Raw genomic sequence first — 27267 nt, 5'->3', positions numbered from 1 at the left:
ATTAGGATAATGGTACTTATTTAGCAGAGCTGACTCCCAGCCGCCTCCCTGCTTTTCTCCCAGAGGCAGAGTTCAACCCCTTCTAGCATGCCTTTCTGAATCGATCCTCTATGATTTCTGAGGTCTTTTTGGACCTGCCTGCAGACTTTGTTTCCAACTTGAAAATTGCATCGTTAGTGTGCCAGTGCACAGCTTCAAGTAGTGCAGGCTCCTAATGGAAGAAGAATCGAGTGTTACCTATAGCAAGGACAGGTAAATTGGGTTTTGGTGGGCTTGGAGCTATGCCATCCATTTGTAAAACGCAGAGGCTGTGTACCTCTGGCACTGACAGCTACCTTCGTGATTCCCACCGTATTTGCTGCAGCTTTTTGAGATGCTGCTGAAAACCACGGATTTTGAACGCTCCTTCAGTCTCTCCACAGAGCTGGGAGCAGAGATTAGGCAGAAATCTGTGCTCCTATGAGCAGAAAACCCTACACTGAAGCAGCATATGTTCAGCAAAGCAAGCTGTAGAGAAAGGAAAACAGACTACATGAGGTGCAGGATTTAAAACCAAACAGATGACTGTAAATCTTTCTTGCTTCTCAGTGTGTATGAGAAGATGGTTGGGAAGCACATAGGTGAAAGGCATAGAAGCCTCTGGAAAGGAGGACTGGTTCTGGGTGGGCTCTGATGGCCCGACTCAGCTGTCTGGGCTGCAGTGCTCTCGGCGTCATGCAGTTGACTTAGAGGCTACATGAAAGCAAAAGCAGGCTCTAATGTGTGTGTCTCGTTGGATTGTAGCTCTTGCAAAGCGTATGAGTTAGTTATGCACCATGGGAGTCTGCACTGCGGTCGTACTTTCAGATAGAATTTTTTGGGTCTTGCCTCTGAAAGCCTTTAGCTCAAGGACGGATTTTATTTTCATGAATAATTTGATGGTTTAACATGAGTAGGTTTAAGCTCTTGTGTAGGAACCCGCTGAGCCTGCCTGTGTGGTGTTAAAACTTCCAACTTGAAATGAGGATGGCTTTCTTTTTTGTGTTTTAATGTCCCTTCAAATTTTTCATACTTGTTATAGAGCAAATTTTATTTGACTTCTCTTCTTGCTGAGACTATCTGATTTAGAGCTGTTTTTCCAGTGTGTTGGTATAAATGGAACCTTGTAATACTTTACTCTTGGCCTCGTCTTCTCTCCAGCATATTCTTTAACAGTGCTAGAGTCAAAAGAAGCTGCATTGCAAGAATGCAGAAGGAAAAAAGTCAAATCAGTTAGCAGTTGCCAGTGATTTTTAGGTACTACTGTGTGTAAGTTGTAATAAGATGTAAGAATGTTTTTGTGCTTCAGAAATCATTCTTTTTTACAAGTGTTTTGATGATAGTGCATGACGAAAATGCGAAACAGGTGTTTATTCAAAGTGAGTAAGCCCAAGCTGAATGAAGGAGAGAGATGAAGAATAACACATCATTCATCTAAATAGCTGTGAAATATAAGTGGGGTCCCACTTTTGTAAATAGGGTTTTTGGTAGAGGCTGTTTGATTATTTTGCTATATGCATGTAAGCGTGTCTTCGTTCTTAAATAATTCTGCATACATTCTAAAGAAGAAAAATAGGATTACTTTTGTTGGGGTTTTTGGGGTTTTGTGGTGTTTGGTTGTTGTTTTTTTTAAAGGTCTCAGGTTATAGTTTTGGCTTTTTGTTTAATGTTTGGAATGGGCTTCTTTTGGGATCTTAAAGCATTACAAAACTGCATCTTGATTCCTAATCATATCTCTAGTTTCTACAGTTTTCTGTTTCAGTCATTCTTAGACTTAGCTTGTCCAATGTCTTACAATTAGCATGCGATTTGCCTGATTTGTTTTCTTCTGGCATTGTTGCAGAGCAGGAGAAGATCTTGTTGTGTTTGTGCAAAAGAAAATAAAATCTGGCTCTTATCTGTCAGTGTATCTTGGCATTTGCTCGCTAACAGAAGTGCAAAATTGTTGTTTACTATTCTAATCCTAGTAAGAGGTGAATTTGGGACTCAGTTGAAGAATTGCTTTTGCTTGTTCTTTCTCTATCATTATGGTATAGGTGATTAAAGTAGATTTTTTACTTTTTTTTTAATTAAGTTTACTGGTTTCTGCTTTGCACTTGTGTACCACTTACCTCTTGGTACCAGACACCATACTGTAGCTCTGCGTTGCTGTTCAAATGTTGCTGTAGTGGAAATTATCCCACTTTTCAGTGTTGGAGACAAGTTTATATATAAAGTTTGGTGTATGCCCTTGTGAACTTTTGATACTCTTGTTTCTGCAGCTGACTGTATGCCAGTGACTGTGCTTAGGTGAAGGACCAATTGAGTCTAATTCTATTTAGATAGATACAGCTGTTACCTGATGTCATGTGATTGGAGCTGTAGATGAAGTAAACCAATTACTGTTTGATTTCAGTAGAGGATTGGTTATTTTGTGCTGTTTCCTAAATGGGAAGAGCTCATGTTGCACAAGTGTATAGGTAGGGAATTTCAAAGCTGCTTAAATACTGGATTTATTTTCTTGCAGCAGATCCCCAGAAAAGCGTGGAAGATGAAATTGAATCAGTTCTGAAGGAGCGGATAATGGTTTTGGACGGAGGCATGGGTACCATGATCCAGCAACGTGCCCTGTCAGAAGAGGATTTCCGAGGGCATGAATTTAAAGATCATTCCAGGCCTTTGAAAGGCAATAATGACCTTCTCAGTATAACTCAACCTGATATAATCTGTGACATACACAAGGTAGGTGGTTGTGATTTCTGTCTCTTGACAAGAAAAGGAAGGAGAATTTGGCCTCTGCGCTCCCCTTTTCTATGCCACAGGCTACTGGCTCTCCTGTGTCTTTTGGGGATAGGGAAGAGAGGGCTAGGTAACCATGCGAAAAAGAATGAGCAGATTTGACTGTTCTGGTTATGTGAGCACAGCGTTCATGTCTTGGTTCCTGATGTCACCCAGGCAGTGTTGTTTTTAAATCCCTTTTTGACTTATGTCCCTGATGCATTTCTATTAATTGCAGATTCTGATTTATTTAATTTTTCTTTCCTTTTCTCCTCCTCAGCCGGCACTTGAAATGCATCTAAGTAGGACACATCTGAATTCTAGATGCTGTTTCTATAATTGTGTATTGAAGAGCTGTTACATGTGGCAGCCTGAAGCAGGCCTCTCCATAGTTAATGAGTATATGGGCTTCCTAATGAGTATATGTGCTTCCATATTCTCGGTTTTTCTCTAGAATATTAATGTTTGGCCCAGAGAATAAAACAGTCAAGGTTTGATCATTAGGAATTTGCAAACAGATTTTATTATTTTCCTATCTTCAATTAGACTTCAAAAAACAATGTCCTAAGTCTTGTATGTCTTGAGTTGTAGGTATTTGTAGGTCTTACTGTAATACTTGGAACGTTTCAATAGCATTACAATGAGTTGATATTCACTAAAACCTCACATCTGTTCTGGGTTTTTCCAATTATCTACTAAAAAGATCTGTATTTCATTGATTAGAATAATAATTGGTTTACATTTGTTAAACTTGATATGTAATCTGTATTTTTATATTTACATTCTAATTGTCATTCTTTGGATTTTAAGAACAAGCTGAAAAGAATCAGAGTCTTTGATGTATAAAAATTTCAGGAGGAAATATTTGTAGATTGAGTTCAGTCCCTAGACTGTCAACTGAGCTGTAGTGGTCATGAACCTTGGAATTTATAATAGCTTGTGGTTTTAATCGGGTAGACTGGTTTAACAGTTGAATTTTGCAGGTTTAGCAGAACAGTAGTGATGTGACTTGAGAATGAATGTATTGAGTCAAACCAACGGTAACCTACTATCATCTCTCCAATGGCCTGTCATAGGTGCTGTAGGAAGAGTGTTAAGAAAAGAACAAGTCTGTGGTGGTCCCCATGCCTGCAGCAACTTCTGGGTCAGGTGCTTTCTGAGCCATGAGTAGTGACTTCGTATTTTATAGCTGCCAGTGGTTATTTCTTCTGATAATTGGACAGAACTTGAAATAATAGATGAAAATATTTCTACAAAGTAACTGTCATCCCACTATATGTATGGTTGTTGGTTTTTTTAATGACCCAGTGAGTCAGATCTCACAGATAGCAGTAACTTGAAAAGTAAATGTTAGCTGTACCTTGTCTGGCAAAGTAAGATTCAGTGGTAAGAGAGGAGATGTATTTTCAAAGGCAAAAATGATGTTCCTGCTTTGAGCATATTTCTTTCTGTGGTGTAGACAGTAAAGTTGAAGGGCTTTTGCTAAAATGACAGATCTGAACTAAACAAAAGCTAGTACAAAGCTGTAGACATTTAATATCTTTCTTTAGACTAGATGATTTTCAAAAACTTCATTACTTGGTTATTAGTGTACACATAAGAACTTATATATTTTCATATAGCTATTTGTAAATATTTCCATATGTATCCAGGAGGAGTTGAAAGAAAGCATATTAGTTTGCAGCAAAGCATGTTTTAAAGCATTTATAATTCCTTTCTGTGGTCATCTGGATCAAGACTTCGTTTGCCCTATTGAACCTGCTGAACTCATCTGCTTCTTATAGGAAAATCTGAGTGGTTTATGTTTAATGGCCACATCAGACTTCCTAGCACTTGAAATGTCTTAAGTTCTTTGAATACACAGGAGTCACCTAAGGGTTAACCTGATCAAAAAGAGGAGTTAGGGAGGGAGGAGGGCAACTGACAGAGGTTATCAAAACACAAACTAGAATCTGCAAAAATATTTCCATTTGCGTTGATTTCAGTTTACTTCAGTGGGAATTAGACAACCAAATTGGAGCAGAAGGCTTAATTATTTTGTGAATCTGGGCCATTAGTTAAACTTTAAATGTGATGTACACAAAACATAATTCTCCTAAGGTTGTATTCTGTCCCAGCATGCTCTTGTTCTGTACAGCTCCCTTCAGAATGTTAAATTTTCTAATCCTCTGTTGTTGTTTAACTGGTGCCTTTTCTGAGTCTGCCCACAGCAGCCCTTGCTTGCTGATGGCAATTGGACTATGTCCCACCATGTCCCTGTGCAAAAATCTAGAATGTGCTCCAGGTGCTGGACTCAGTGGTGGAGGTGACTATTAATGTCACCTGTTAATAGAAAGTGTGGCTGACACTAAAACTCTGAAAATTGGTTACATGCAACAGTTCTATTGCTTTGGCCCTATGCCTTTGAGTAAGGCCTTCAGAGTTTGATCTGCTTTGAATTAGGAGGTGATTTGTGACTTTTTGTCAACTGGATGAGACAAAATAGTTGGATTGCTTTCATTCCAGATCTCAGTTCTGGAGGTCCTGGAGATTTTTTTTTCTTAAATGTCTTGCAGGAATACTTGCTGTCAGGCGCTGACATCATTGAAACTAACACTTTCAGCAGTACCCGAGTTGCACAAGCTGACTATGGCCTTGAGCATTTGGTAAGAATGCTAAACTATTTACACATTAAAATGTTAATCAAGATTTTTGTTTTAGCAGCCAAGATGAGCGTAGTCCCAGAGTCCATTGGTATTGTATTTATTGACTGCATGCTGTCTTTAGATCCGTGTGATGGCATTGTAGCTCATTTCCACGGCTGTAGACAATTGTACTTGCTGTGTGTGACAGTCATAGTGTGCCTCTTGTTGATGAAGGCACGGCACAGGCAACAGTAATTTGTCCTAGATTTTATTTGAGCATTCCCAGAATGTCTTAGTTCTGTGAACAGGGATGTTTTGCTTCAGTCCTTCCAACTTACCAAAAGCCACAATTGAACCACTTTTTTCCTGGATGTTATTTGTGTGTTGTTTGTGGTGGTGTATGTAGAAGTCCTTTCAAGCTTGCATTTGTCATACCTTTTCTGTGTTACATGCTGTTTTGAGAATTTGAGAAATATGTGAAAGAAAATACTTGGAAATATGCTCCTTGAATAAAAAGTTAATTTAAAAGTAGGTTAATTTTGTCCTCAATGTCCGTTCTTCAGCTTCTGTTGACTTCAGTAAGATTTAATTAGTACCTTACAGAATGAAATTTTATGATTAGCAGCTGTAGGCTGCGGTGTACGTGGGATGAGACCTGCCATGTAACTCTTGCTGAGATGTATAGAGCTGTTCCTTTTGAAGTTTTGTAATAGCACTTATGTGTATTTGTATGGCTTAGGGAGCCTTCAGAGAGTACTGCGAGCTACTGAATGGAAGTGTTGTGTTTCTCTGAGGATGAGTTATGCTAAATTGAACTAAAGGTTACTCAGTAATTTTCTGTAATTATTCTAGGCATATCGGTTAAACAGAGTCTCTGCACAGGTGGCCAGAAAAGCGGCAGATGATGTAACTGCTCAGACAGGTAAGCAATATTTATTTTAATTTTTCATTTGTGGTTTTGACTGTATTGCTACAGTCTTTGAAATGTGGCTAACTAGAGGACAGCTTGATGGTTTACATCACAGGGACATAACTTGGAGACGTGCACACTCTTCATTTTAGGCACAGTAGCGATTTCACATCTCTATTCACATCACACTAATTTCAGCATGTTTGCAGGATCTGGTCCTTAGTGTGTTCTGCAGGATGGCTGTCCTGTGCCTGCCTGATTTAGACTGCAGGTGATAAACATCTTCCATATGTATTTCAGAGAAAAATTTGGCAGGGACTGTTATAAGTTACTTAGGTTTGTACAGCACAAGTCTTTGTACTGCAGAATTGGGAGAGCTGATTGTAGGTAAATGTGGATTACCAGTTACTCCTAGTGCGAGTCTCCTGGCTTGACTTTACTGAGCAACTACTGGAATGTGCTTAGTATTTGACCATCATCTGTAAATGTGCAGTCTTTTGCCTTCAGGGCTTTATGTGAGAGGGTTATAGCTCGTTTCCACTGCTGTAGACAATGCTGTCTTTCAAAGATAAGTAATTTCCTCCTGTATTCTGGCATCAAACCATGTTTGAAGCTAACAGTGCTGCTGCTGTCCAGGTAACACCTTACTGATGTGATTCATAGTATGCAATAAAAATGTAAGATTTTAAATACGCTTTAAAAAAAGGTGGCTTTTTTTTTATGAACACGTGCCAGAATATTCAAATCAGGCTATCCAGTGAAAAATGCCAGGACAGTTCTATGCGGTGCATTTAAAGCAATTGAATGAAGCTACCTGTGTCAGAGACAAATGATACTTAGAAGAAAAATTAATTGAACTAATTGCCTTTTTCGTAGGTGTTCTTCTGTCTTGTGTGTATACACTGAATATCTTGTTGGATAGGATTAAAATAAAAAAGTCATCTGTGCTGGGTAATCTTGTGTTGATCAAACTCTTGATTTGAGACAGGAGTTTCCTGTTTTATAGTTCCTCATCCCTGAATGATATGCGTGTCTTGGTGTCCTTGGAGGTTTTTTACATTGATATGGCTGTCATTGTAAAACCAGAGATAAATCGTTTTGTGGTTTTGTTTTTTTTTTTTTTTGCTGTGTCTTGGTTTAGGAATTAGGAGATACGTTGCTGGAGCCATGGGTCCAACAAACAGGACACTCTCTGTGTCACCATCTGTGGAGAGACCAGATTACAGGAACATAAGTAAGTATTTATAGCTCTCAAGTTGTTTAACTTAGGTGATGGTCTTGAAAGAGATACCTCTGGATGAAATTAACATCATTCCTGTTTTACAGCTTTTGATGAACTGGTTGAAGCCTATAAAGAACAAGCCAAAGGACTTTTGGACGGAGCAGTTGATATCTTGTTAGTGGAAACTGTATTTGATACAGCCAATGCCAAGGTGAGACTCCTGGAAAAAACTCAGTAATATAAGTATTTGGTGTACTACCTGAAGAAATTCAACATGGTACTATTAAGAGCTATCAGCTACTGCTTACTAAATACATGAAAAGACTCTTCAGTTGGTAGCAAACAGGTAGAATGTAAGGAGATGGTTTTTAATGATAAAACAGCCTTTTCCGGAGGTTTTCCTTTGCCTTTTAGTATGTGCTGAAAGTATCTTTCTGGCTGTCTGTGCCAGCTGTCCTTTTATTCCCAGAAACTCTGCTGTATTGCAAAACATCTCCAAATGTATCTGATGTTTGTATTTTTCAGCGTAAGCGTGTCTGTCCAAAGGATGCTTGTGATGCACACTGGAGAGGGAATGTCCAGTGTATCTGATTGCAGGTGTGGGAAGGCTTGTGAGACTGTCCTGTTAAAATCTGGGTTTTTTGGGAACTCTGACACTCTGCCATCAGCTTTAGAAAGGAAAAATCGGGAGTAGAGGATTAGAAGGGTAACATAGGAGGAATAAAATGTTGAAATATGCCACAGTTCATGTGATTTTGACACCTCCTTCTTTAACCAGTCACTACCTAATGCAGGTGGTGGAGTTGTTAGGGCAGTTAAAACAGTCTTGCAATTTTATGTGGAAAAGTCTGGCTGGATATGCACACAGCATTTCTTTAAGCTTTTGCCACAGGCCGATTAGTGTGTGCAGTGGCATGACTTGTCCTTTGCAGATTTGACCAGTCATCATGGAGGTTTGGCTAGGATCCTATAGGCTTAACAGTGTGCTGAGCTCATGTTCACATGCAACTTTCTTACCCTAAGCAGGTAGGAAATTTTAAGGACCTTCCAAGGGGTCACTGCAGTCCCTACTGTTAAAATTTGTGGTGGTTAGAATCCTTTGCAAACTGCATGTCTAAACAGATTCAAGGGCAGTGAATGTGTACTGAGAATACTATAGACAACCATGTTTGAGTTAAGGGTTGTGCTGCAGACAGGAGGGAGAAGTACATGCCGGTGTGATTTGGGTTTCAGAATAGTCTTGGTCTTGTTTGGTTACCCCATGGTACTTCCTTTCTACTTGCTACCAAAATGTGTTTTGGAACATTTGAAAGATGTTAGGGGCGAGGATGAAACCTCTTGAGTGTAGTGAGTTCTCGCAGGCAATATGAGGTAGCAAATTGCATAAACAGCCATAAAAAAAATTTAAGAAAAAAAAAAAGCAAACTCACACAAACAGCCAACAAACTGAAGAACTCTCGAAAAGTCCATTAATATTTTGCAACTTATTCTTCTATAGGCAGCTATTTTTGCACTCCAGACGTTGTTTGAGGAAGAGTATGCTCCCCGACCCATATTTGTAAGTATATATTATTTAATATTTTACATATACTTCAGCCTGATTTGTGAACAAGCTGAGATGACAGTTGATTACAGTGTTTTGAAATGAAGGAAATAAGTATCTTTGGAAATGCACTTTTCACACATGATTGTGAAAGGAAAAACTCTTACATGAAGAGGTTTATGAAGTCAGCCTTGTGTAGCTCTGTCCAGCTTATAAACCTGAAGACTAAGGAATGACTTCATTCCAGTGTGTGTTCATTCTGTGTATTTCCACACGAAAAGGTCTGATCGTGAATTTTTTTCAGGCTTGCTGTCTCAAGGGTAATAAGAACCAGTTCTTCAAGGATGAAATTAAGCAAATTCTGCCATATTTTCAAGTAGAATATGAGTGGCCATTTGAAGTCAGAAAAGGTCTGTCTAACTCCATATTCTTCTCTGACTTGTCTTTTTCTGACAGAATGCATAGGAACAAAATAGAAAAAGAATAAGATTGTTTTGAAAGTTCTCATGTATTCTTCCAGTTTTCCACAGTTTGCAGCCCAGGCTTTCTGATCTGCGGTTTCTATCTGTTTGTACCCTTTTGTTGAATGTGTTTACTCCTTCCTTGAACCTGTGTTCAAACCTGTGTGGGACCCAGGCATTCACAAAATAATCTGTCAGTAACTTTCACAGCTTATGAATGCACTGGTTTGAAAGTTTGCTTACTTTTGGACATTGCACCTGATAACTTCTTTTGTGTCTTGCCATTTGTCTCTTGAAAGTGACAGTGAGCAGCTGTTCCATGTTCCCTTTGCTGCGTAGTCATGGCATTTATAGTCCTCTGTGAGACCCTCCTTTGGTCATCTTTTTTCATCCTGAAGAGTCCTTGTCTATTTAGCTGCTCCATACCATTCATTCATTATTCTTGTCACCTTTTTGTTTTCCACTTCCTTGAGTCAGAGGGGAATTAGAATAGCGTACAGCAGTCAAAGTGCAGACATCAGGGATTTGTATGATAGCCTAGTGATGTTCTCTGCCTTGTCCATTTCTTTCTTTGTAGTTCCTGATATATGTTACTTTACTGCTAGTGAGCTTTGAAATTGCATTCATAAAACTTTCTTTTGTTACTTAGATTAATTTCTCAAGCAGTGAGGACTAGTTTGGAGGTGTCATTATCTAGAATTTCTCCTGTGTTCACAACTTTGTACGTTATCAGCAATAAGTTTCCACTTTTTTATCATTCAAGTCAGTTAGCACTGAGAGTTCTCTGATTCCGTAAAGTTGACTTTTTGTCTTCACTGTCCTGAACAGAGTGGTCAGTGAGCTTGGTTGCCTCATTCTCTGATCCCTTTCCAATTCACTTATGTTGAGAAGTACAACCCTTAGCACAGCTCTCTAGGATTCCACTGGTCACCTCCCTTGAGTAGTTTGAAGGAAGGTAGCATCAATAGTAAAGCATGTTTTGGAGTAAATAATGGATTTACATTTGCATGGAGTCTTCTGAACTCACTCCATCTTCTGGAACAAAGATTTGTAGGCTTGGGAAGGCTTTCCTGGCTCATTCAAACATCTGAATTCTCAGCTTTGTAGTTGTTAATTGGGGTCAAGAATTATTTATTATTTGCACCTATCTCTTTGTATGATACTTAAGAGCTATGATTATACAGGTTAAGACTTCTGGCTCCACTATGAAGTTGCAACAACGGATGTTCCCTTGCGGCAAAAGGAGTAACTTGCTTTTAAGTCCAGCCCCACCCCCTCCTGCACCCTGCCCCCAACTACCACCAAACAACCTAGTAGCAGTCCTGAGACCTGAAGTAACATAAAGGGGGAGGTAGGGAGGATGAGGAGGGTAGGAGAGGAGCTGTGACTGCTGATAGGTGCCTAAACAGGTAACCACTGCAGATTGATTCAGAGGCCATCATCAGAATCATACCATGGTACTAATGCTACCTTGCTGCTGAATGATTCATGGTAGTTTTTGCTGCTCTTTTTTTTTTTTTTTTCCTTTCCTTTTTGTCCCCCTGAGGGGGGGAGAGAGAGAGAGAAAGAAGACTGGTCAAAGGTTTGTCTTTCCCCTAGCTAAAATATTTAAACGTTTATAGGGAAAAAAGGGGGTTGTGCCTCATCACTTTGAGTGGAGCACAGGTCCCTCTGCTTTGACCTTTAGCAGTTCAGCCATTTAAATTCTTGTTTTTATAGCTAATTTAATTCTTCTCCTTTCTCCGTGTTCAATTGATATTTAGGTTTCTGGAACCATTGTGGATAAGAGTGGGCGTACCCTCTCAGGCCAGACAGGGGAGGCATTTGTCATTAGTGTTTCCCACAGTAAGCCACTTTGGTAAGTTATCTGTAGTTCGTGATTCTTTTCTATTTTAACCCCTTGCTTGCAGCTAAAAGGAAGCTATACTAACTGTGATCAAATTTAATCACATGTATTGCTAACATGTTCTGCTATTGTTCCCTCAGCACAAATTATGTTTCCAAAGAATGCTGAATTTTTGTAACATTGCTCTAAATGATCTGGGGTTTTGTGTTTGCAACAGCTGCTGAAATCACAATTAGGTCAAAGCATTAAAAAAAAAATTCTGAAACCGTAGTTTGCCATCTCATACTGTCTCAGATGGTGCAAGGAGCTAATTCCTAGTATGGGCAGGACTTATATCTCTTTCTCTTAGAGGGAAGCAGTGCCGGGTCAGAATGTTTCAGGGTGGCTTGAAAGAGCAAATCATAAGATTTCATGCCAGTGTTCTTTTTACTGTACTCTTACAAAAATGAATATATTCCTGGAGTGTTTTTCTCAAGGATGTGCGTTGTTGTTTTGAGAGCTCCTGATGCCTCCATTTACTTCCGTTCAGGCAGAAAAGTTGAAATAAGTACGAGATTTAAGATCTGTGAAAATGCATAATACAGCAGATTTTGGTCATTGTGCAAGGTTTTGCATGTTAATTTGAATACCATTCCCTGTTTCTCTATTTCTTTTGTGTTTCTATGCCTTATTCTACCTCCTCCTTGCTTCCTCTTCCTCTTCACCATTTCTTCTCTCAGGTTGGTTCTTCACACAAAAACCTACACCGGAAATAGATTCCCCCCCCCCCCCCCCCCCCTAGAATATTCTGTCTTAAAAGATTTAATTCACTGTTAGCAGCGCATGCCATGCACATTGTGATGAGCCATTGTTTGTTTTTACAACAAAATTCCAGTGAAAACACGCAATTTTGTCATCTCAGTGATACAAAAGCAGAAGACTGCATTCACAGCTTTCCTGACTGCCCTTGAGGCTCCGCTTTCCCAGACCAGACGGTGCTCCAGAAGTAACATATGGAGCTGCTTGGAACAGGGTGGTATTTGACTCTTTCTCTCAGCATCACAGACTAGTGATCCATATTTGGCATGAGTCTGTCTCAGATCATCTTGTTCATAACTCTCTTGCCTCTGAAGAGGAGAGAAGGGCACTGGAGCAGAAATCAAGAATTTATTAAACCATATTTCATAATCTTGTCATAATCTATTTCATATCTTATGGGTCTGAATGCTTAGGGCCTGTTTCCCTTTATGCGAAGGCTACTATACAGCACTGTGGCAGAAGGGTTTTAGTTGTGGGAGCAGATTGCATTTAATGTTTTTCTGTTGCTAGGTTGGTACAGAGTGGCTTTAGGGTTGTGAAAAAGCTGATTAGTAGTAGTATCCTAGGGATCGTGTTATACGTGTTTGCGTGCTTCCATTTGGGTTTTGTATGTCCTGTTTAGGGTGATGTGTTGTCCTTAAGTTGGTTTGGAGCCCCGCTAAAAAGTGTGTGCTTTGTGTCAAGTTGATACAGATCATAGCTGAGAAATGTGTGAACTGTGCTTAGTAAATGCTGAAAGATGCATGGTAAGCTGCTTGCTATGAAAGGTGGTCAGATGTGGCATGAGTTCCCTTCATGTTATTTTGGCTCCTGTGATTGTTTCTACTGTGGTAGCGTTGAGAAGACGTACACTGAGTTTAGGGCCCTTATGTGGTGTTTTTTCTGGTCCCAAGGGCACTCTGCAGTCTTAGCTTTCACAGAAGCTGATGTGTGACTACTGTGAAGAAATGAGCAAGGGAGAGAGGTGATACTTAAGATGAGGGTGTGATGGGTATTACACTAGGGTAGCAGTGATAGCATGCCAGCAATCTGATTCAAGGCTGCTGGCTTTTAAGGCATGGTTAATGGTTTGCTTCTCTGAAATGTTTTCTTTCATGATGCTGTTGAGTGCCATGGGGAGATGATACTGGCTCCGGAAGCTACTTTTTGTTTCTGAATGAATGTGCATGTCTGTGCTTAGTTTGACTTGGCAGTTTTGAAACAGGTAATGCTTGGATGGTGTTGTGCTTACAGATATATTTGACAGCAACCCCCGTAGTGGGTAATCATTCAGGCAGTCTGGAGGGCCAGTACCCAGGAAGTCAAGTGAGAACATTAAGAAGTGCTTGTTTGGTGAGTATGCTGGCTGCTTTTACAGTATGTCTCTGGTAAGGTGAGGTAGAGAGAGTGACAGGTGGGTTTGTAGTCAGAACCAGAGACAGATGGATATTAAATGAGGAAAGGAGAGATGAAGCTGCCTAATACAGGAGAGAGCTTAAAAAGAGGGGGTGGGGAGTGTGAGCTGGAAGCTTGTAAATTGAATTACTTAACAGTAGTAAATACCTTGCATTCATCTGCATTTGATAAGGACAGTTTTGTTAACAACTCTTTACCTTGCTTTGCTTTGAAAATCCTGAGGGATAAGCCCCCACTTGGAAGTAAATTCTAGAACCTCATTGCTGTAGCTGTGCATTCGTATCCAGGGGATCTGTATGAAGGATTTAAATGTGTGTAAACACTGAATAGGGAAACGAGAATAAAAGGGTTCTTTTAAAGTTTTCCTGTTTAAATAGAATGGCCCGTGTGAGATGCATTAGAAAAAGCACTTTGAAGGTAGTGCTGATTGTTTGAAAAAACAGACATATATGCTCCCCCCCCCCCCAAAAAAAAAAAAGGGAAAAAACCCAAATAAAAAACCCCCCAAACCCCAAAACTAAGCTATTGGAAGAAGGGGTTTGTGTATTGTTTGGTCTGGGTATGTGACTGTGTGATATTCAAGGCCCTGATTTTGGTTGTTGCTGTGAGCCACTCAGATCTCAAGGATTTGTGATTCTGTCCAACAAGTGAATCAGGCTGCAAGCATTTCCTGCTACTACCAAGCCCCTGCCTACTCCTTAGAAACAGGAGAAAAGTCAAAAACCATTTTGTGCTCCTCGTCCTGTGCAGGGCTTTATTGCTTTTGACCTCTGGGAAACTAAGTGGGCATACGTGTACTTTATTCACGTAGCTACCTCTGAGACAGCCTCTGTGGCTCAGTTAGTTGGGACATGTGGCTGATATCCATTCCTGTTTCAGTGGGTTAGCTTGCATCCTCTCTCAGACTGTTACTCCGGGAAAGGAGAAAGGTTTTTTACATCTTCGTCGTAGAGTAGCACTGTGAGCACCTTTTGAGTTTTCCAGTGCTCATAAGGTGGTTTCTAGAATGGTGCAGAGAGATCAGGAAACATATGTAAAAGATCTCTTGTATACTTTCTGAAAGAGAAATTTCCTTTTTTAATATCGATGTAGACATTTTAAGCACAAGTCACATTAATGTATCTGTCACTGAATGAACGAAAACATGATTGTACCTCATATACTGGTAAAATTGTCTGAGAAGCTTATACATGCAAAAATACTTCTGCTGTAGTACTGTCTAGGTTACTAAGATGTATCAGATTCAGTTGCCCAAGCTTAGTGTTGCCACGAGGCATCTTGAGGGAGGCACTTGGTTTCTTCCAAGGTTGACATAATTTATGTATAATTTTAAAAGAAAATGATGAGTCAGCGGCTTGAAGCAGGTCTTACTCTTTCAACCTTTTCCATACTTCCTCCTGTAGCACAAGGCTCCTTTCCAGTCTGTCATTCTCATTCTGCTTGTTCTCCCTCTCACCTAGGCAATACAGAGCCATCATGTTGCTGCAGTTGCTGTCAAAATGCTGCCACTTTCTCCTGGATTTTGAAATGAAATCTTGATTTACTGTTCCCAGTTCAATTCAGTCTAGTCCCTCTCCCCCTTGCGCTTTTCTTCTGCCCGAGGGTTCTCCTTTTGCACAGTCTTGCAAAGAAATGGGACATCAGGTTGGTTTTGTTGTATAGATGATTGTGGGAGTTAGCAGTTGCCAGCACTAACATTCATCTGTTTTGTGTGTAAAAGGTGTTTTTACCTCAGAATAATTTTTGAAAATTTATTTTCCAGTATCGGCTTAAATTGTGCTTTAGGGGCAGTTGAAATGCGACCATTCATTGAAACAATTGGAAAATGTACAACAGCCTACATCATCTGTTACCCGAACGCAGGTGTGTTGGTGCACATGTTCCTATGCTTACAGGCAGATGAAATGTAACTAAACCATTCTGTCTCATTAGCAATAATAGAGTTGAATTAGCTTGAAAAGATGATTGTTTTTACTATTAAAAAGAGGTTAAGAATATTTTGAACTGCTGAAAGTAACTGTTGTTAGTTCTGTGACAGTGAACCCAGAATGCTCTCTTGCATGATTAATAATCTACTGAGTAATGATTGCAAGGGTGATGAGGCATTTTAGTCCTCATACAAGTGTAGCTACTTTAAATGTGTCTTTTATGGAATTTAATTCTGTTCTTGTGGGATTCAAACAAATTGTAATACTAGAAAAATTATGTTTCAAGGTCTTCCCAATACTTTTGGTGGTTATGATGAAACTCCAGAAGTGACTGCCAAGCATATAAAGGTATGAAATATTTCTCGTGAATGTGTCATATCTGACGTATTAGTAGACAAGAATTCCTTGCTTGTATTTTATGTGTATTTGCTACAGTACTGTGGTGTAGGGTAGTGTTTTTCTTGGGTTTTTTTTCCCTTCAGATGGCTCTATATGCCATTTGGATTGTTTATAGCTCATTTGCTGAATGATAGTGCTTTTGAGATACAAGGTTAGGAAAAACTATTTAGGAAACTCTGAAAACCTTAATTACTTTCATGCCCTACACTAAGTAGCTTTCCTGCAGCTTGATATGTGGATGTTACTGATTTGCACTCCTATGTTCTTCCTTTTACATTTGGGATTTGTTGAAAAAGCTGAGCAGTTTTTATGAATTGGCAGAATTTTACAGAGTTGTGTTGTATTAGAAACCGCTGATGGTGGTGGTGTTGCAGCGCAGGGTGTCCTTCCATGTGCCACTTGATCTGTGCAAGACAGAACTGTGTGGCTGGAGCTGCAGTGTATCAGCGAGAACACAGTATCTGCAGTATGTTAATTCCCTTTTATAATACAGTATGACTAGTCTTTGATACTCATCCAAGTTTTAATCTGGGGCTTCAGTATAAAATAGGCCAGTTTCAAATGTAGTTTCCTAAAATTTGGTGTTGAAATTGCTGGTTGGCCTTGGGAATCCACATCTCAAAACAAATCCTAAGAGAAGAAGTAGTACTGATGTTTTTTAATTTAATTTTTTTCTTCTGATCCCCTTGAATTGCTTAACATATGGAGAAAAAAAAAATATGTATCTAAGAAAAAAATATGTAAGATACCTTAATTAACTTGAAACAAAATTCTCTTTCCCTCCGTTTTACAGGATTTTGCTTTGGATGGTTTGGTTAACATAGTTGGAGGTTGCTGTGGTACTACACCAGCACATATAAGGTACCTCATGAGCTACAACTTTAGGTGCACTGGGAAGTAAATTAAGTGCTGCTTCTGTGGAACAATATTCAATGGCTTCTCTTAGAGTTTCCTGAAAAGGTGGATCGCTTGAATGCCAATAGCAGCAATATATGGAGTAGAAATAATCTGGCTTTCATAGCCTTGTGTATCGTGAAGAATGAGTAGAGGCATGGTTCAAACAAGGATTATACCTCTGCCTTTTTGTGATCTAAAATTTTTTTGGAATTACTCCTCCTTCTTTACCGTTGGATAGAATAGACTTCCGATCTCTGCTCCCTTATGCCATATGTTCTTTCTCTTTCTGGCCCTCTTAGCCACGAGGTGAAACTTAAGGTTTCCTTTGATGGTAGAAGGAAGGAGAATGTATGGGTGTATGGGGGTAAATGTCTGAACAGGAGATCTGGGAACGTTGTACAGCTGGTGCTAGTCCTGGCCGGTCAGAAGGAGTGTTTCATATCTTTCTTACTGGAAGTAGGTCAGTGGGAAAACCTCCCTTTTTTATCTGGGCTTGAAAGAGAAGGGGCCCTTGTGATTAATTTTTACCCTGATACAATCTGGCAAGAGGTGGTGTGTGAACACGTAGAGGACACTGTGTCACTCCTGAGTGGAGCAAAGAGAAAGTGAACGTGAACACCATGAGTCATTCTGGCATCTGAGAATCACATCTCAGCACAGACCATGGTTTTTTGCTGCAATAAGCAATTGCTCAGCTCAGCATATCATGGATATGGTAAGAGTCAGTGTGGTTGAGGACTGGTTCTGATATCCATCAAGTATCCCACTGGCATAGTATCTCACATTCCTTATTTGATAAATCTTCAGCTTTGTACATTCCCTGCAAATAGCTACCATAGGATCTTCTGGGAGTATGTTTTTGCCTTTGGCCACAGAAAGTGCCACAAGATGATTAGTCTTCTCTGCTACACAGCTAAATTGGAGATGTAGGTATATGTCTAGTATGTTCTGTTTGAGTCTTGCCTGAGTGATTTAATTTTAATTGAAAACTTTACTCTTTACTTTCCTCTTTCTGTAACTCAGGAAAATTGCTGAAGCTGTGAAATTCTGTAAGCCTCACGTTCCACCTTCTCTCTCTCAAGGATACATGCTGCTGTCAGGTAAAATGGAGTGTAACAGTTTGAGCTTTATAACTGATGCAGCCTTCCTTTCTAAATTTATTTGCTGTTTTCTGCTGATCAGAACAGCACTGTGAGTTTCTGGTTCTACCTGAATCCAGCAAGCTTATGGATGTGTAACCAGATCTAAATCTTATGCTTTGGCCAAAGGATTAACGGAACATTTTATTATAATCTTGTATGAGATAACCAAGCCAGCATATTTTACTCTGCAAGTCTCAGACACTTTGTAATGGTGAGTATTTTTATCCTCACTTTCCAACACGAGAGGGTTAAGCACAGAGAGATCAGGTAATTTGACTGCAGTTGGTGGCAGAGTTGGGACAAGATCCTTGTTCTCCTGCTGTGAGGCAGCTGCCCTATGTTGCCTCAGATGTCAATCCAGTCATACTGGGACAGTGTTCCAGCAATACATCCAGGTCTAGAATGTCTTGTTTTAACATAGTTTAGATCTGTATGTTCCTCAGCCAGGCCTTCTTTTAAGCCTTTGCGACATGTATCCATGTAAAACAGTGGATAAAATACCACCCTTCTTTTTGGGCTGGTATTTTAATCTCAAAGTCAAATCAGTTTAGCATAAATGGAATAAATCATGGTTGACCTGTGGTTTCATGCATTAGCTTATTCTGTTCAGCTGTAAGATTTGTTTGCCTCTGAGTTACCTGCTACCCAAGGGTCCCACTTGGCTCATTGCTCTGAACTTGGGTACGTGGTTAAGAGCTGACCTTGTTTGTCAGTCAATTCAGTGGGCTCCTTCTCTGGTGGTGGTAGAGTTGTGAGGTAACATAGCTGGAAGTTGAGAGAGGGTGTGTATGTGCATACACATAGATGCCCAAAGAATTGTAGCTTCACATCATTTTATATTGAACAAATTGGCTGTTATTTTTTGTGGGTCGGGTAAATTATTGACTGTCATTAAGGAAGGTTAAAACCTTTGGCATAAGTGTTCAAAGTTGTTTCGTTGCATTTCTCACTAGTTACTCATTAGATTTGTGCCCATCAGGATGTGCTGAGAAATCACTATTCTTAAAGAGAAAGACATCTCTATTTCACAGTTTAGAAAAGGGCTTTTGTCTGTCTTACATGTTTTTTTTCTTTTCTGTTTTTACAAATATGTTCAAAAATATCTCTTTAAGGTCTGGAGCCATTCAGGATTGGGCCATACACCAACTTCGTTAATATTGGTGAACGTTGCAATGTTGCAGGATCACGGAAGTTTGCTAAACTCATCATGGCAGGCAACTATGAAGTATACATTTTAACAATAATTTTCATAGCTAATGCTCTGTTTTTTCATTGCTCCATTGCACTGTGTTGTTAGTTGTTTGTTTTGTTGGCACAAAGCACTGTTCTACACTAGTTGCAAGAGTGAGAAAACAAGGAGAATTTACTTTCTCACTGTCCTTTGTTTCTGTGCTTACCAGCTCCTAATAAATTTGTGAAAAGGGTTTTACAAGGGCCTTTTTTTTTTTTTTTTTTTAACAAGTGTTAAAGGAAACATGACTTTACATTTTTGAATTAAGTTACACATCTGATGATGCTTTAGAAAATGTCCTGGTCTGTGCTGTATCTAGGGGTGGATTTACAGAGGAGGGAGGAAGGAAAGGGGGTGTAATCCCCCCTTCCAACATGTGGGGTACATCTGACTTCAGCTAGATTATGGCACTGTGCAGCCCTCACTCTCTTTCCCTCCCTTCTTTAGTCCTGGTCAGCATTATGGTTGCATCTAATCTTTATATACTTTGATCACTGACTGGCTCCAGCATGCTACATGAGAGTTGCTACAGAAAAAGTTGCTTAGAAGGTAATTGCTTTCTTGAAAAAGCTGCAGGGCAGAAATGAAAAGGCTGGAGTGCTCATTCTTTACTGGTGTAAATTGTTACTGTAACATTCAAACAAATAGTAAAGTGGCATTTCTTGAGAGCTGAGACTCTGCCCCAGAGCATGATCTGCTGTTCTAGTTGATGCAATCAAAATTAAATCCTTTGTTTTTTAGGAAGTCTAACTCTTAAGCTCTTAGAAGTCATGAATCAGGTTGGACCTATTAAATAGAGCTTTGAACACAGGTTGGTAGGGACTGTGAGCAACTAAAACCATTTTTCTTTTTTATCTCCTCAGTTTGCAGAGTGACAAAAAAGAGAAAGCAAACGGACATGAGTGTTCAGATAATTATGTGTGGAGGGGAAACTTTTTAGTATTTCTTTCTTAGCAGTTGGTGATTATTCTGCAGCTGAAGAAAATGCCAAACAACCTCCAAAAATTAAGTACTCTTTGTTATGAAACAGCAGAGCTTATGATGCAAGACCCTTATTTCATACCATCATAGAGGCTATTTTTCTGTAATCTTGTGCAGTCAGAAGTCCTTGTTAGCATGCAAATCTTTAATCATTCAATTAAGCATATGACCAATGGTCTAAAATCAGTGGCACTACCAGCACATTAGGTCTCTGGTGTAATTTTTTTTTTGTGAACAAAGTAGTTATCAGTTGTGCCATACTAACAACTTTTGTATGTTGTTCTACATTACAGACCATTTCCTTATTTTTTTTATGGAATGTCTTCCAAATTTTTAAATTTTTGGCTGCATGCTTATTTTGGAGAAGTGAAATGTTATCCCCAGAATGACTAGGCTTTTTTCTACTGACTGTTGTTTTGGTTTTTGACTTTCTTCTTTAGGAAGCCCTGAGTGTAGCCAGACTGCAAGTTGAGGTGGGGGCCCAGGTTCTTGACATCAATATGGATGATGGGATGCTGGATGGCCCTGCTGCAATGACCAGATTTTGTAACTTGATTTCTTCAGAACCTGATATTGCAAAGGTTGTAACTGAGTCACTCCAAAGCACAATAAAGAACATTTTATTGAGTTGGAAATTGCCTTTCAGAAGATTTTGATATTGATTTATTTAGTAACCAGTTTAGGTGCTTAATAAGCAGATGTAGGTGTCTCCCAGGAGGAAAAGGTGTACTGTAATAGGGAATGCCTTTGGGCAAAACAGAGGTTTTAACATTCTCTATCTGATTTCAGCTAAATATATGCCGGTAATTTTCACTGCTTAGAAAAGCCAAATGCAGGTTCCTTTTGCAGCAGTTATGAACCATAATCTATGTATTGGCAGTGCATAATGGTATTGCTTTCCACAAAACTTAAAATTGCTATGGATATAGGATGGTTTTAAAAGATACTTTTGCAAAGTGGATTCTCTAAAAAGGAGTGTCTAATTCAGAAACACAAGACAATACAGGGAGAAGTAGAGGTCTATATGATATGTGATGGAGTTGCCGTAGAAGCTCTTTGAGTTACATTTGCTCTGAGTTTTGCATTTAAAGCAAAGTGAATCTACAAATACCATCTGGAAACTTTTTATTCATAAATGCTGATTAATGTCGTGTGCATTTTTATGTCCAAATGGGCAAACAGCATGTGGAACTTGAATTCATAACTTGTATGTATTCCCCTGGCTTCTTTCCTATTATTTACAGGTGCCGTTATGCATTGACTCCTCAAATTTTTCAGTGATTGAAGCAGGTTTGAAATGTTGCCAAGGGAAATGCATTGTAAACAGCATCAGTCTGAAGGAAGGTGAGGAAGACTTCTTGGAGAAAGCAAGGAAAGTTAAGTTGTATGGAGCAGCTGTGGTTGTCATGGCTTTTGATGAAATGGGGCAGGTGAGTGTCACTTTAAAGGAGAGGTATTTTTCTTCTGGAGTGCAAGGCTTTCTTACTCTTGTGCAAGACAAAGTTGTTTTGTTTCATTGACACAGGTCATTCAAAGACGTCTATATAGTCTTGGCAATAGTTTTGACCCTGATATGTAAGCGTTTCTTATGGTGCTCATGTGTTTGAGGAATCCAAGTGCTGCTCTAAGCGCAGCTCTGCTAGCACAAGAGCATGTCTTTTGCTATTCAGCCATGCTGAACTCTTCCCTCCTTCATAGAATTTTTTTTTTAGTTCAGAAACTGAGTTTTGCATGAGACTGGAATCTTAGTTATGTCAAAAACCGCATATTAAACTTTGCATAGGATGATGAAATATCAGGGAACAAAATTGGTTTTAATGAGTTGAGTCAAAACTCCAGGTACAGGTGTGGTGATATTTCTAATACAAAATTCTTATATATAATCCTTTTCTAATATTCGTGATGTTCAGATTCTCAGTCTTGTGTCACTGGAACCGACAATGATTTCTGGGGGGTTTATTTTTTGTCTGTAAGTTTCATGTCAGAATTCTTTTTTTCTCCACTAGGCAACAGAAACAGAAACCAAGATTGCAATCTGTTCCAGAGCTTATCACCTCCTTGTGGAAAAAGTGCACTTCAATCCAAATGATATAATATTCGACCCTAATATTTTGACCATAGGAACTGGAATGGAAGAACATAATCTGTATGCCATGAATTTTATCAATGCCACTAAAACCATAAAAGTAAGTTGTAAGCTTATTTTAAATTGAAGTATTTTGCTGAGATTATTTAAAAACCCAAACCACCACAAAACAGAACACCCCCACCCCCAAATAACAACAAAACACTCCTGCAAAATGATACGCATTTTAAATTAGCAAGGGGGACTATTCTATCTCTACTGTAAATATACTATATTAATTAAATGAGGTAACAATCACATTCATGTTTTAGCTAAAAGGACCTCTTTGAAGGTACATGAAAGCTGCACTTTTAAATTAATAAAATTTCCGTTACTGTGGAAGTGATTTGTGCAGTAAACCTGACTTGTGTGTAAGGAAGTACAGCAGCGAAGAGCATCACCTGAATACAGCCAAGGCAGCCGCACTGTTGTGTTTCACAAGGCAACTTGATTGGTCTGGAGATGCTCTGTCAGTAGCCATCTGGGGCTTGAACACCCCACAGGCTGTTTTGTCACCACAGGGCTTCTGGAAGGGAGGGTGCACCCTTGAGGTTAGCTGCTGAGCTGCAGCCTGCTCCCGAGACATGCAAGCAGGCAGGTTGGCTGCTCCTGTTTCTAGAGGAGTGGGGGATGGAAGAGCAGTAAGTAGGTCTGCATGGGGAAAATCTGGAGTGCTGCTGTGGGAGGACTGATACGTTTGGAATAGCACCTATGACTACAGAAACCATGGCAGTTGCTTACACATAACTAGACTGGATCTTTCCTTTTACTTGTATCTTTTTCTACAGAGATTTGAATTGCTTTTTATGAATTTGAGTAACTAGAATGATCTGGAACAGGGAAGAGAGAAAGGGTGCATAGCCAATGCACTGCAGCTCAGGGGCCAACTGTTTTATAGACTGAATGCTTTGCTTTGGTTTTTGGAAAGCACTTTTCTAAAAATCTATGTGCAATTGCTATAGGAAACACTGCCGGGAGCCAGGATAAGTGGAGGTCTTTCCAATCTGTCTTTCTCCTTTCGAGGAATGGATGCCATTCGAGAAGCAATGCATGGGGTGTTCCTTTACCATGCGATTAAGGTATGATATGCTTTTGACTTCCATATGTTTGCACTGGGTGGATGTGCAGTGCTATGTCTGACAGCCCTGGTTGGGGAATTCTGTATGTTTTTTTTTTTTCAGTATGGCATGGACATGGGAATTGTGAATGCTGGGAATCTACCAGTGTATGATGATATCCACAAGGAGTTGCTACACCTGTGTGAGAATCTAATCTGGAACAAAGATCCTGATGCAACAGAGAAACTTTTACATTATGCTCAGGTAACTTCCAATTTTAAGCTTTGAATAGCAGTTAGCTTAGCACCTGGGCTTAACACCTCCCTGCTGATGATAGGTAGAACAGCCTATAAATGCACATGTCAATTTAACAGTGGGTGTTAGAAGTTACTAGTTATACTACAAGTGGTTCAGTTATTAATATAGAATAAAATATGAACTTTGTGGTAGATTGAGCCTCTCCAATTTCATAGATGCCTTGAAAGATCCTGCACCAGAGCTCTTCATATGCTTCACGAGACCAAGCTGCATAGGCATTCTTTTTAAAAAAAAAAAAACCCAAACCCAAAAACAATAAAGGCAAAAAATCCCAACTAAACTCCCACCCCCAAACCAAAAAAACCTTCACAAACAAACAAAAAACCACACAAAAACCAGAAAAGGCCAACCCACAACTGAAGCAAATCTTGGTGCTGGAGCTTAATTGACAAGTGCACTGTGGGAGACAAAGAGTAAACCTGTCTCTCTGGTGGTAATGGTTTGCTTGGAGTATGTGTAAAAGGTAAAGTACTTGCTTGCAGTTCCTGGCTGTGCCATAGACTTCCAGTTCACCTAACTCATGTCAAGAGTGAGGATCAGCTATTTAGTGTTTTTGAGATGCTGTAATGACAGTGGTGATAAAAGACAAAGATTACACACCTGAAGGTTTCCAGATTATCAGCCATAAGACAACTGGTGAAATCCTGTTCTGAACAGAATATAGAGCAAAAATCTCTCTGGGTTAGGTGGCTCTTAGATTTAAGTGCACAAGAAGGTTTACATGCCTGTTTTGTAGCTCCTGGGGTTACTATTTCTGTGCACAGCTTCAGTTGGTACGTAGTTTGCCCTGTGGTGGTGCATGCTTTTTAAAAACAGTGGCAATGTGTTGAAAACCCGTACAGGAAGACTTTCCCTATCCCTTGTGCTTAGGCTGTTTTAGGTGGTGCTCTTAATGTCTAAGCAATTCACCTGGGAGTGATCTTGTCTGTATAACCAGAGTTTTACCATTAGGGTATTCAGGGTTGCATAAAGAGGAATAAAAAAAAGAAAGGGAATTAGAAAGGGATTGCTTAAGCAGTGTTTCTGCAGAAGGCAGAATGTGAATTCAAATGGAGCATGAAAAGTAGAAATGGAAGTGGATGACGACTCCTTCTGGGTCTAGAAGTTTGGGAAGCCATGGTTGGAGTCTGCTCTTATTCATGGTGGTAGTTTTTTTTGTGGGAGTAAAACAGCCTCCATTTGCAAAAGAGACACTCTTGATTCAAAACCTCTTTAAAAGCTGTACTAAAATTTAACGTAAAATTTTACAACTTTCAGGTTTTCAGTGGAGGTAAGCATCCTGATTTGGATTTCATCTTGGCTCTGGACAAATGTGAGAGTCCAAAGAGATAGTCACTTACAGTCAATGAGAAGGATTATTAAATAAGGTTTTGGAGTTTGAGGGGTATTTCAAAATATTTATTCCGACCTTCCTCTGATATAGTGGAATTGAATGGCTCTAAGTTCTTTTGTCTAAAGGGTTTTTTTTAACACAAAAGCATATTCATTAGTCAGTAAGTGCATATGTTCTTTTTATTTCCAATTACTGCAGTTTATTCTGCACAAAGAGCATAGAATGTGCAGTTCCATTTCAAGTATCGCACCTCTAATAGAGCGCCAGTGAAGTTTCCTCCTAGTTCCTTCAGGTAATAGTAATGTACCTTGCCAGTTGTTTAAATGCTAGACCTGTGGGGAAAAATGAGGAACTTAATCCTTGCAGATTTAGGAGATCAGTCTTCATTTGAAGTCTGAGATTAAAAAAACATTTTCCATAAAATGTATAGCTGCTGACATTATCAAACTGAAACTTTGTCCCATTTATGGCAATGGGAGTTGTGCTTCCAAAGGCAGGTCTTTTCATCCTCAGCATGCAGTATAATCATCCTGTTTTTAAAGAACTGCATGTAGTGCTTGCCACCGTGGTCCCTGCATGCCCACCCTACAGCTTCATGGGTTATTTTTAGGTTGGGATGGGTCCCATGCCAAAGTGCCTGGCCAGAGGTTGAGGAGCACTTCGTACCTTTTCATTGAATCACAGAACGGCTGAGGTGGGAAGGGACCCCTGAAGATCATCTAGTACAACGCCCCTGCTCAGAGCAGGATCAACAAAAGCAGGTTGCTCAGGGCCGTGTCCAGTTGGGTTTTTAATATAACTAAAGACGGAGACTGTACAACCTCTCTGGGCAACATTTTCCTCCTTCTTTCATTCCCTTTGTACAAAGTAGACCTATGAGTGGAATAAAGCTTGGCAACGAGAAGCTGTCAAGTTAGCTAACATTCATATAAACATGAATGAAAACTTTTTCTGGTTTCTGTTCTTCTGAGTGAGATCTTGCGTCCATGACTTTTCCCATGGCTCTATTTTTAAAACTTGCTTATGAGCACTCAAAAGTATAGGAGGTTCGTAAGGACCGAAAGATGTCAGATTATGTGGAATAACCGATGGAGTAAAAGAAATTATTTGCCTGAAGTGTGGTGGTTGAAGTAATGGATAGCATGCTCTTCAACAAGCCTCCCTGGAGTGGGTGCTTACAAGCTTTCTTGCGTTGTGAAGCCCTTTTGGCCTTTGCATTCATAGCAAAGGGGAGTGTGAGTGTAAGGCAAAGAGAGTGTGCAAGGATTTGGGACGGTCTGTGTGCATGAGAAACAGTAGTTCTGCAGGCCGCCTGATTGAAAACACATCCATGATATGGAATAACATAACCTATTCCAGCAGAAACTGAATTAGTGCCAAATTAATTAAAATTTTAAAATGAAGTGTAGTGTGTGGGCCAGGAATCAATTTAAATTATGTTCCCAGAAGTAAAACCCTTAGGATTAGTCATTTCATCATTTGTAAGAGCATGAAAATTAATAAACTGTTCCCTCTTTTTTTTTTTCTTTGTTGGTTTTGTTTACATCTTCACTGAGATTATATTCTCTTTGGGATGTAGACCCCTAAGTCTTTGTAGTAGATCGCAGGTGTTTGCTATATGATTTGCATGTATATAAAAAACCTTTTGAGTAATCTAAAATTATTTAATGGTCAGTACTTGAAATCATCATCACTTTTCTAAAAATAAAGTTCGTGGTTGTACTTTTTATGCTTGCAAGCTCCTATGGATGTCTTTCCTCTTCAGAATCATGCCCAAGGAGGAAGAAAAGTTGTACAGACTGACGAGTGGCGGAAAAGCTCTGTGGAGGAAAGGCTGGAATATGCTCTCATAAAGGTGAATCTGTGGAGAAAATTTTTCTACCCATCAGGGCTCAGAGATGTGGTCTCAGCTCAGACTTTAAGGGACACCTTTGGCTTTAAAAATTCTTCAACTGCCATTCTTTTGAAAGCTATGAATTAATAATGAATAATATATTTAATTAATATATTTAATTAATTTTAATAACAGAGAAAATTGTGGTGATTTGTCTTTAAATTTCACAAGTTGAAGTCTTTGACCCTTAATATTTTATTCTGCTAGTATTGGTAGTAACATACTGCTTTTACTTTCTAACATACTGCTTTTACTTCCTAGGGTGTTTTTTTTTTTGGTCCGTTAACAGTACTGCACTGAGTGGCACTTGTGCTGAGGAAGCAATCTTTGAATGTTTGGTTTTTCTTATGGCATGGTTAAGAAAAACATACAAACCTGTTAATACTG

The 27267-nt window shown here is 39.4% G+C and overlaps 1 protein-coding gene across 1 annotated transcript in view; it reads left to right on the top strand.

Moving 5' to 3' along the window:
• The window catches only part of MTR (5-methyltetrahydrofolate-homocysteine methyltransferase), a 49877-nt gene that overhangs the window by 1997 nt on the left and 20613 nt on the right, over positions 1 to 27267 (top strand). Inside the window, 18 exon segments of the mRNA XM_059834599.1 lie at positions 2525 to 2739; positions 5331 to 5420; positions 6252 to 6321; positions 7451 to 7543; positions 7636 to 7742; positions 9030 to 9089; positions 11299 to 11393; positions 15337 to 15437; positions 15789 to 15850; positions 16695 to 16762; positions 17822 to 17898; positions 19053 to 19165; positions 20593 to 20733; positions 21397 to 21582; positions 22159 to 22338; positions 23240 to 23356; positions 23459 to 23599; positions 26752 to 26841. Of these exon segments, the coding sequence (XP_059690582.1) occupies positions 2525 to 2739; positions 5331 to 5420; positions 6252 to 6321; positions 7451 to 7543; positions 7636 to 7742; positions 9030 to 9089; positions 11299 to 11393; positions 15337 to 15437; positions 15789 to 15850; positions 16695 to 16762; positions 17822 to 17898; positions 19053 to 19165; positions 20593 to 20733; positions 21397 to 21582; positions 22159 to 22338; positions 23240 to 23356; positions 23459 to 23599; positions 26752 to 26841 (2006 nt within the window).

This window comes from Gavia stellata, chromosome 2, assembly GCF_030936135.1.
Source record: "Gavia stellata isolate bGavSte3 chromosome 2, bGavSte3.hap2, whole genome shotgun sequence".
Classification (NCBI taxonomy): domain Eukaryota; kingdom Metazoa; phylum Chordata; class Aves; order Gaviiformes; family Gaviidae; genus Gavia; species Gavia stellata.
This window is presented reverse-complemented; position numbering and strand designations above follow the sequence as displayed.